The 11,643-nt window shown below is 40.0% G+C and overlaps 1 protein-coding gene across 1 annotated transcript in view; it reads right to left on the bottom strand.

Annotated features, from left to right (window-relative positions):
• Positions 1-10,945, bottom strand: part of LOC140733555 (cytosolic 5'-nucleotidase 1A-like) — a 30,675-nt gene extending 19,730 nt beyond the window's left edge. The window contains exons 1-4 of the mRNA XM_073057026.1: positions 10,681-10,945; positions 10,429-10,596; positions 7,713-7,842; positions 5,022-5,144 (exon numbers count right to left, since the gene is read on the bottom strand). Coding sequence (XP_072913127.1) covers positions 5,022-5,144; positions 7,713-7,842; positions 10,429-10,596; positions 10,681-10,821 — 562 coding nt within the window. The 5' untranslated portion in view covers positions 10,822-10,945. The remainder of the gene's footprint in view (positions 1-5,021; positions 5,145-7,712; positions 7,843-10,428; positions 10,597-10,680) is intronic.
• Between the last annotated feature and the right edge of the window lie 698 nt (positions 10,946-11,643).

Genomic DNA, 11,643 nt, shown 5'->3' on the forward strand with positions numbered 1-11,643 from the left:
TTATGAAAAGCATCAAGTTGGATAAGTCACCAGGACCAGTCGGGATATACCCCAGGCTACTGTGGGAGGCAAGGGAGGAGATTGCTGAGACTCTAGCAATGATCTTTGCATCATTAATGGGGACGGGAGAGGTTCCAGAAGATTGGAGGGTTGCAGACGTTGTTCCCTTATTCAAGAAAGGGAGTAGGGATAGCCCAGGAAATTGATGGAGAAGATCCTGAGAGGCAGGATTTATGAACATTTGGAGAGGCATAATATCATTAGGAATAGTCAGCATGTCTTTGTCAAAGGCAGGTCGTGCTTTACCAGCCTGATTTAATTTTTTGAGGATGTGTCTACATACATTGATGAAGGTAGAGCAGTAGATGTAGTACATATGGATTTCAGCAAGGTATTTGATAAGGTACCCATGCAAGGCTTATTGAGAATGTAAGGAGGCATGGGATCAAAGGGGACCTTGCTTTGCGGATCCAGAAGTGGCTTGCCCACAGAAGGCAAAGAGTGGTTGTAGACAGGTCATATTCTGCATGGAGATTGGTAACAGTGGTGTGCTTCAGGGCTCAGATCTGGGACCTCTTTTCATGATTTTTACAAATGACCTGGATGAGCAAGGGGAGGGATGGGTTAGTAAATTTGCTGATGACAAAGATTGGGAGTGTTGTGGATAGTGTTGAGGGCTGTCAGAGGTTATAGTGGGACATCGATAGGATGCAAAATTGGGCTGAGAAGTGGCAGGTGGAGTTCAACCCAGATGAATGTAAGGTGGTTCATTCTGGTAGGTCAAATATGATAGCAGAATATGATGGTGGAATGGGCTGCCGGCAACAGTAGTGCAGGCAGATATGATAGGGTCTTTTAAGAGGCTCCTGGATAGGTACATGGAGCTTAGAAAAATAGAGGGCTATGGGTAACCATAGGTAATTTCTAAGGTAAGGATATGTCCGGCACAGCTTTGTGAGCCAAAGGACCTATAATGCACTCTATGCTTTCTCTGTTTTTATGATCAATTTTTCCCCTCAGCCCCAATCTCCTGCATTCTCTCCGTATCCCTTCATGCCCAATCAAGAATCTACCAACCTCTGCCTTAAATTTACATAAAAACTTGGCTTCCACAGCTGCCTGTGGCAAAGAATTCCACAGATTCACCACTCTGTCTAAAGAAATTCCTCCTTATCTCCATTATAAAAGAGCATCCCTCTATTCTGAGGCTGCGTCCTCTGGTCTTAGATTCTCCCACCGTATGGAAACATCCTCTTCACATCCACTCTATCAACGCCTTTCATCATTCCATAGGTTTCAATGAGGTCACTCCTCATTCTTCTGAATTCTAGTGAGTACAGGCCCATCAAATGTTCTTCATATGATATGCCATTCCATCCTGGAATCATTTTCGTGAATCTCCTTTGAACCCCCTCCAGTTTCTGCACATCTTTTCTAAGAAAAGGGGCCCAAAACCTGCTCACAATATTCCAAGTGAGGCCTCACCAGTGCTTTAAAAAGTCTCCACTTTACATCCTTGCTTTTAGTCCTCAAAAAAAATGAATGCTAATATTGCATTTGCTTTCCTTACCATAGACTCATCCTGCAAATTAACCTTTAGGAAATCAGGCACAAGGACTCCCAAGTCTCTTTGCACCTCAGTTTTTTGTATTTTCTCTCCATTTAGAAAACCGTCAACCCTTTCATTTCTTCTACCAAAGTGCATGACCATACACTTCCCGACACCGTATTCCATCTGCCATTCCTTTGCCCATTCTCCTGATCAGTCAGTCCTTCTGTAGCTCCTCTGCTTCCTCAAAACTACCTGCCTCTCCACCTATCTTCATATCATCTGTGAACTTTTCAGCAAAACCATCAATTCCATCATCAGAACATGTCTCAACAAATATTGTAAGCTAATTTTGTGCCTCCTCTTTCCAAGACCATGTTTAAAACACAAACTCTCCACTTGCACCCCAAATTTTCCCTCTTACCACTTCACAGCTGATTCCAAATGTTTACCCACTCTTGATTTTTCCTCCCTCCCTTCAGTTTCTTCACTTCTCAGCTCTCAGTTTAAAAGTTCAAGGTACATGTATTATCAAAGTACATATATGTCATAATATACTACCCTGAGATTTATTTTTCTTACAGGCATTCATAGTAGAACAAAGAATTATAAAAGAATCAATTAAAAACTACACACAAGGATAAACAACCATTGTGCATAAGACAATCTGTGCAAATACAAAACAAATAATAAATAAATAATTCCTCTTCTTTTTACCCACGTTCCATGTCCCTCATCTTTCCTGACAACCCTCATTCCTATACCCTTTATTTCTTCCACCCAAATTCCCCACTTAACCATTATTATATGGGCTTACTATCCATTGTTATTTGTCATCTATATCAATGATCTGGATGATAATGCGGTAAACTGGATCAGCAAATTTGCTGATGATACCAAGATTGGAGGTGTAGTGGACAGTGAGGAAGGTGTTCAAAGCTTGCAGAGGGATCTAGACCAGCTGGAAAAATGGGCTGAAAAATGGCAGATGGAGTTTAATACAGACAAGTGTGAGGTATTGTGTTCAATTCTGGTCACCTCATTATAGGAAGGATGTGGAAGGTATGGAGAGGGTGCACAGATTGACCAGGATGTTGCCTGGTTTGGAGAACAAGTCATATGAAGCAAGGTTAGCAGAGCTGGGACTTTTCTCTTTGGAGCATAGAAGAATGAGAGGGGACTTGATAGAGGTCTATCTACAAGATTATGAGAGGCCTAGATAGAGTGGATAGTCAGTACCTGTTTCCCAGGGCACCAACAGCAAACACCAGAGGACATATGTACAAAATTAAGGGAGGGAAGTTTAGGGGAGACATCAGGGTTAAGTTTTTTTTTAAATTAACACAGAGGGTTGTGAGTGCCTGGAATGACTTGCCAGGGATGGTGGTGGAGGCTAAAACATTAGGGGTATTTAAGAACCTCTTGGACAGGCACATGGATGAAAGAAAAATGGAGGGTTATGGGGTAGTGTGGGTTTAGTACTTTTTTTAAGGATTATATGGGTCGGCACAACATGGAGGGCTGAAGGGCCTGTACTGTGCTGTAGTGTTCTATGGTTCTATTGCACTTTGGAAGAACAAACCAAGGTAGAACATACAAGGTAAATGGTAGGGCACTGAGGAGTGCAGTAGAGCAGAGGGATCTAGGAATACAGATACAAAATTCCTTAAAAGTGGTGTCACAGGTAGATAGGGTAAGTAAAGAGAGCTTTTGGTACATTGGCCTTTATAAATGAAAGTACTGAGTATAAGAGTTGGAATGTTATGGTGAGGTTGTACAAGGCATTGGTGAGGCCGAATTCGGAGTATTGTGCACAGTTTTTGGTCACCGAATTACAGGAAGGATATTAATAAGGTTGAAAGAGTGCAGAGAAGGTTTACAAGGATGTTGCCAGGATTTGAGAAACTGAGTTACAGAGAAAGGTTGAATAGGTTAGGACTTTATTCCCTGGAGCGTAGAAGAATGAGGGGAGATTTGATAGAGGTATATAAAATTATGATGGGTATGCATAGAGTGAATGCAAGCAGGCTTTTTCCACTGAGGCTAGGGGAGAAAAAAACCAGAGGACATGGGTTAAGGGAAAATTTGGGGGTGGGGCTTCTTCACACAGAGAGTGGTGGGAGTGTGGAATGAGCTGCCAGATGGAAGTTGTAAATGTGGGCTCACTTTTAACAGTTAAGAAAAACTTGGACAGGTACATGGGTGAGAGGTGTATGGAGGGATATGGACCAGGAGCAGGTCAGTGGGACTAGGCAGAAAAATGGTTCAGCACAGCCAAGAAGGGCCAAAAGGCCTGCTTCTGTGCTGTAATGTTCTATGTTCTAAGTGAGAATAGGCCATTGAATCTTTCAAATTGTATGTTACAATATTATACAAGTCACATAATCCAATTTCATCTGAGCAGACAACATTAATAAAAATCATATTTGTAGATATATTTAAGACAAGGTTGGATAAATATTTGCGTAGTAGGGGAATTAAGGGTTATGGAGAAAAGGCAGGCAGGTGGAGATGAGTCCATGGTCAGATCAGCCACGATCTCATTGAATGACAGAACAGGCTTGGGGGGGGCCCAGATAGCCTACTCCTGCTCCTACTTATGTTCTAATGTACGTGCACACAGCATCACCATCAAAGCTTCAAAATGCAAGGAACATACTGACACAGTACAGGCCCTTCAGTCAATGATGTTGTGCCTACTCTTTAAGCTGTTCTAGAATTAGAGAGCAACCTGAACTGAATACAATATTCCAAGTGTGATACTACCAATATCAATAATGTGAAAATAGAAGTTTTATTATTTGAAAAAGAACACAATCTCAATCTACTTCAGTCTAGGTAACCAGTCATCCAGTAATGCAAAAACTCCAGATTTCATAAACTCTGAAAACCAAATGGACACACCCAAAGGCTGTTTGCTAGCTGTGACAGGAATGTTAGCTAAATCTAATCATTTGTAAAATCTAGTGACTTTACTTCAACAACTCATATTTCAATTACACAATCCACACCTGTCTGCAAACACTGGTTAGCTGTGACAGCCACAGAATTGAGAGTGCAGCTCCAAAAGTATTTTCCACACCATCCTATCCACCAAAGTTACGATAAGCAGCTGGCACAGCTCCAGAGAAAACTCTGTCCAATAAACGTGCTATAATTTCTTTTTAGTACAATAATTTCATTAGCATATTATTGATTTTATTAGCATATTAATAATATACCACAGAACCAGTATTTCCTTAGGTAAGAAAATGTGAATTTTTCTTTTTATACAGTCCAAATAAACTTCCAGATGGAACAGGAGTAAAGGTTAATTCAATATTCTTTTGAAATAATTCCTTCAGAAATATACTTCCAACAGATCAGATGATCTTTTCAGCAAAATAAACATTGTTGAGTAAAAGACCTTTTGGTGGTTAGAACCTTGTAAAACTAGTTTATCCTGGTGTGGATTACTTTGTTGAGTCCTTACCTGCTTCAATTGCCTCACCCACTTTCTCGGGATTTGCTGATAGGTACAGGTTGGTAAGATAGGCTTTCAGGTACCCAATTGGGCTTTTCCCACCTGTCATACAGAATCTTTCAATTGCCAGACCTAATTGAAGGAAAATTAAATTAAATGCAAATTAAATTACAAGTACTTCTTTAGGTAGTTTGATGAAATTCATTTTCAGTATGGAATTACAAAATATTCAAAAAGCAATAAATACACACATTAAAATGTGTGATTAAATTCCACTAAAATTACGCCCTTAGTGCATGAATAGTCATTGAAATAAGTTTTAACAAGCTGAAAACATTGAATATGAATGCATGTGTTCAGCAGCCCCTTTCATTGTTTATACAAGGCCAGGTCAATAGTAAAAGCAAGTGTACTGAATTGTTAAGACTCAGATTTTCTAATAAGTCTGAGAATTCTAAGAAAAAACATAAGATTTCTGCAGGAACTATAAAATATGCATGTTGTGAATTGAAAGCAAGGGGTCCATGCAGAATGTTAGGAAGAAATATTCTAACAAGATCTCTCAGTTACATTTTCAGAAGATGACATATTGTGGAATACAGAGTTAACAATCTTATTCCATGCTTACCACTAGTGTTCCTGGGTGGGGAGAATCCAAATTGATGATTCAATAAGTTATACTGATCACTGTGAGGGAGACAAGCCCCAATTTTAACTAAACCCAAGTACAGCACCAAGAATATTCAAGAATCTCAACTATCAGGTTAAACAGTCCACTTAGTCACTATCCGCTATCCACCTCAATAAACATTTCCTCCCTCATTAAATCAGTACACCATTGCTCAAACTCACTGAGAATTGTGCAACAATGTCTTTCAAACCTGATACTTAACAGTTAAAGGGCAGATTGGGAATGACACTTTCTCTCCATTTTCACCACACACATAGTCAGTGATTCAGAAGGGATCATCAGTACTTTCTTAAGCCCTTATTTTAGGGATAGACATTACATGCTGCCTTGCTAACAATGCCCACAATCCACATATGACTAAATTGAGCAAGTGTTCAACCTCTCGATTATTCATTATCTCTGCTTGAGTTTGAAGTTATTTAAATTAATGTAAAGCATTTCACAAAAACTTTCAAATTAAAAAAATTTAATGAATGATTAATTTTCAATACTCTTACTTATAGCTTTCCATACTTAACAGTGATTCAATCTTATTTGGTCATTGCAATGCAGAAGATGTACTGTATATAAACATTTGTAACCCATGGTGAAGACAACATTATTAAAAGCTTTTCAAATAGAGCAGGTTTATCAACATTATTAATATCAAATCATAATTATCATTTTTAGACTAATTTGTGTTTCTATTAGCTAACATCATAGCCGGTTTTATAGATTTAACTGTTCCTCTATCTATCGGTGCTGCTTGACCTTCTAGGTACTTCCAGCAGTTTTATTTATCTTGATTCAGTATTGTCTGCAATTGTGAAGATGGTACGTAACCTACGAAAATTAATGCTCCACTTAAGATAAAATTAATTTTAATGATTGAGGTCATATTGCATGAACTAAGCCATATACAATATGAAAAAGAGAACAGGCAAAAAAAGTGCAGAAAGTAACCAAACATGTTGATCTGCAAAGTGAATATCCATTTCTTGAAACTGAAATAATAAATCCAAATAGCTGAGTTATATCTAAGTAAGATTTCAATTTATCTCTGCCCAAGGAATTATTCGGATTATATGTGTTGCATAACTTCTTTGTTGCGACACTTTATTGTTTTGCTTGCTTTCATCAGCCGTAGTCGATCAATAGAGTATGCACTCACTATTTGTTCACGTCCTCAATGGACAAAAACTGGTGTTTCACTTAAGTGCGATGTAGGCAAGCCGGCCCATCACCCACACAATGAATGGGCCAGAAATAATTTAACCACATTAGCTAGTTAACTTTATTTAAAGTGCTTTCTTATTACAAGGAACTGGGGAATGTCAAATTTCCATTTGCAATATTGGAGTGGCCGTGTAAAATTGTTGAGACCAAATACAGTGTTTGTTTCTCCTCTATATTTCACAGTTACTGTTGATTTTACAGTATTCCAAATGGTTATAGATTAATAGCCTGAAAATAAAATTTACAGTTATTTTAAATTGGCATGATTGATTATACATTTCCCAGTGGCTTATGTCACTGTTAATTGGCAATTACTGTGGTAGATATTAAAATTTCTAAAGTACAGTAGCCATTATCTGTCTAAATTTAGTTAGATTTCTTGCACTTAAAATAGTTCTGGTATAACATGTTCCTATGCTCTATATTCTTACAATCCTTCACAAACATCCGTCAATTGATTGGTTGAAAATATGTAATGACATACCACTTATCTATATGATGATAAAATCTAAAAAATCTTTTGTTGCTTAGTAGCTTGTTTTACTCGAATATTGTGCAGGTAAATACTATCATTGCTTAAGAAGAATGCAAGGCTATAATCAGTCATATTATGCAGCAATAAGCTCCAAGTGAACTGGCCAAAGGAGGGACAGATGCTTCACAGAACCAGTTTTCTTTTCAAGTGGAATCAAGAATTATATCAGAAGAATGAAACTGCACTAGAACCACAATCCAAATGAAAAGAGAAAAGCATTAATTCTGGTAAATACATACAAGAGCTTCAGTGAACTTACCATAGTGATTGATACTGTTTATCAGCCGTACTCCTACTTGTGCATGGTTGTCAGTCATCAGAACTACATCAAATATTTCATCACTGTCAGGGTACAGGTCACGAAGTTGTAAATTAACTTTTTCCAGTGCCTAGAATAAGCAACTTCATTACATTCCAATAAAAGATTTTTCACTGTTTGAAAGAACAAGTGCACAATTGTTCTTTAAGATATTGAAAGCTGCTTTGAATTTCAGACTGTTGATTATAATCCATTCCAATTCCAACGGCACACACAAAATGCTGGTGGAACACAGCAGGCCAGGCAGCATCTATAGGGAGAAGCACTGTCGACATTTCGGGCCGAGACCCTTCATCAGGACTAACCGAAAGGAAAGATAGTAAGAGATTTGAAAGTAGTGGGGGGAGGGGGAAATGCGAAATGATAGGAGTAGACCGGAGGGGGTGGGATGAAGCTAAGAGCTGGAAAGGTGACTGGCGAAAGTGATACAGAGCTGGAGAAGGGAAAGGATCATGGGACAGGAGGCCTCAGGAGAAAGAAGGGGGGGGGGGGGGGGGAAGCACCAGAGGGAGATGGAGAACAGGCAAACAACTAAATATGTCAGGGATGGGTTAAGAAGGGGAGGAGGGGCATTACCGGAAGTTAGAGAAGTCAATGTTCATGCCATCAGGTTGGAGGCTACCCAGCCGGTATATAAGATGTTGTTCCTCCAACCTGAGTTTAGATTCATTTTGACATTAGAGGCGGCCATGGATAGACTTATCAGAATGGGAATGGGACGTGGAATTAAAATATGTGGCCACTGGGAGTTCCTGCCTTCTCTGGAGGACCGAGCGTAGGTGTTTAGCGAAACGGTCTCCCAGTCTGCGTCGGGTCTCACCAATATATAAAAGGCCACACCGGGAGCACCAGACGCAGTATACCACACCAGCCGACTCACAGGTTAATGCCCCTCCTCCCCTTCTTACCCCATCTCTGACATATTTAGTTGTTTGCCTGTTCTCCATCTCCCTCTGCTGCTTCCCCCCCCCCTTCTTTCTCCTGAGGCCTCCCGTCCCATGATCCTTTCCCTTCTCCAGCTCTGTATCACTTTCGCCAGTCACCTTTCCAGCTCTTCTTCATCCCACCCCCTCCGGTCTTCTCCTATCATTTTGCATTTCCCCCTCCCCCTCCTACTTTCAAATCTCTTACTATCTTTCCTTTCGGTTAGTCCTGACGAAGGGTCTCGGCCCAAAACGTCGACAGCACTTCTCCCTATAGATGCTGCCTGGCCTGCTGTGTTCCACCAGCATTTTGTGTGTGTTGTTTTAATTTCCAGCATCTGCAGATTTCCTCGTGTTTGCTCTTCCAATTCCAACTGTACTATTTTGAACTAAGCTTTCAACTGACCTTTCCAGTACCCTTTAACTTCGTTGCCTTTTAAACATCTTTCTACTTCTCTTCTAAATATTATAGTGTCAATGTAATTTGCCAACTTGTGAATCTGCAAGGCATCTTGCATTATTTTATTAGCTTTGAATTCTATTAATATATTAATGAAGGTCCACAATCAGGGGAGGCGACTAAACTGTTTTGAGTGAGATCAGATACAATTTCATCATATGCATGGTATTGTGTAACCATTTAAAACACTGCTGTGCTGCAATCAATTTATTAAGAATTAAGAAGCAAGTTTGAATTGGTAGGGTGTAAATTAGTGATATGAAACTGTATTATGCAGTAACTCTATTGTAGCATTACTAGGAGCTTATACATTCAGCAATACTCTACTGTTGTTCACGGTCTTTCCTTGAATAACGCCAGAATTTTGTTCGTTAATAGATTTCCACATACTTTCATATTTTAACATTTTCAAAGATCCATTTCTACCTGCTTAGGTCCGTCTTCTCTCTTCCTCCTCTTTCTCTACTGAATGATCTCACTAAATAATGGTCTGCAAATCCTCAGGGTGGGCAGATGTTATCAAATCTTTGAGAAAAGTACAGAATGAAGTAGAAGTCTATAATACTAAAACTGAGTTTCAAATACTTTCCTGTCCAAGTTTTTCTTGGAAAAGTTCAACATTTTCCAAGGCATAACCCACCCTTTTACTTTTTTGCCTAAGTTTATTAAAGGGTTGGAAAATTCAAAATGAACTATTTCTTTTATCCCACTGTAAACCACTGTTAGTCTAACTTTGCCAAAACTATTTCAGCTTTTGCCTGGAATGGCAATTACCTCCTATGCATTTAGTACTCAACAAAATCAAGTCTATACTTAGACTATCTTCTCTGTAGGTAGAGTTGTTACAACTGGGTTGGGCCGCACAGCTGAAACCCTCCCAGTACACACCTCCAGTAGGGGCAAAGCGCCCCAATGTTAATAATGCAAATTTAACTCCACAAACATTGGTCAGCTTTTCACTACCCCCGGGTTCCACGTTGTGCCCCCCTGACAAAATTCTCGCAGAAATCATCGCTAAGGCTTCAATTAAGTTAAACACGGGGCGGAAACAGAAGAAATACAATAACCCATTACGTTAAAAGCTTTGCGCGAATCTCCCTCTTAGGGCTAGGTTTTTTTCCAGAGGAGGTGCAAAATACAATGTATATAGCCCGAAGAACTTTGAAATACATTACAAGCGTAAAGGTTTTAATGTTGGCTTGGTTCCAAGCTTCTTGGATAAAGGAGAAGGAAACAATTCAGAGCAGAAGTTGGGAGAGAGTAAGTGCAATACCTTGATTAAGGGGAAAGCAGGTCCCTTCTGCAATGGTTCCTCTTCATGTTCCTGCTGATATTTAACGTATTTCTCCAGCCCATGCTCCTGGTAGATTTTTCTTTCCTCTACCATGTTAAAGAGGCAGCGAGAAGACACAGCGATAGTGATGGCATACTGAGACTTTGGCTGTAGAAAATACAAGGGCAACGCGATTACACTCTTGCTATAATTGGGTAAACAGCCGGAAAACTCAATTTCCTTTATACTCACGGTCCGGAGCTTCTTTGTGGAGGCCAGGCTCTCAAATTTCTCCGCGGCAGCCTTCCAGTCGGCCTCTGTGTACTCGGTATCAGCTTTAACCTGCCCTTCGCTTTCGTTCACAGCACCGTCCTGCATTTCCCCTTCGCTCATTTTTAAAGGAAATGTAGAAAAGCTTTGTGAGAATACAGGCCAGGATCACCGACTCAGGAAGACACAGCTAGCTCGCGAAATGAAATACTAGGAAGCTCTGGGTGCCGGCGCTGGGCGTTGCTGTAACTGTGATGCTGCTGAGGCGGGTCGCTCAACACTCAGTCCGGCGGAAGCGGCTCTGGAACAAATGCAATGGCAGTTTCTGTAATTTTTAGATTTCCAGTAACTATAATGAGTTGTTTCTCAATGTCTTTTCAATTAAAAGTGCACAATCAGAGTGTAATTTTCTTCAAAAGGCAAAGGGGGGGGGGGAGGCAAATGCTTTATAAATACTAAATACGTTTGAACAAATTCTTGCACTGATTTCTGTGCTTAAATTTGTGGGGGAATTAATGAAATGGGTGTAAAATGTGCTGATGACCCCCCAAGCCAACTGCAACTCTGCATACAGGACAGATCGACATACTATGGCAAAGAAGCCACATGGGGTTTGGACAATCACTTGTCCATATTTGGTTGTAGATAGAGGCCCCTATCATGGAGACAGACCCTTTACTCAACCAAAATCTTGTGTCATTCCTGTGCCACATACATTCCAGCTGCCACTTTGATCCATGGCAGCAATGGTAACAGAGCCCTAGACAAACCATCTCCAGTCATCTCACATTGTTGGCAACAACCTGGGAAGGGTGGTATTTGTCTGTGTGATGTATTAAACTGTTCAAGGAGTGCAGGGTGAGTGGATGAACTGAAGGAAATGAGGAAACAATGTATTAGACCAATCTGGGACATTTGCAGCTGAAACTAATTTTTTTTTTCCCT

This window comes from Hemitrygon akajei, chromosome 9, assembly GCF_048418815.1.
Source record: "Hemitrygon akajei chromosome 9, sHemAka1.3, whole genome shotgun sequence".
NCBI lineage: Eukaryota > Metazoa > Chordata > Chondrichthyes > Myliobatiformes > Dasyatidae > Hemitrygon > Hemitrygon akajei.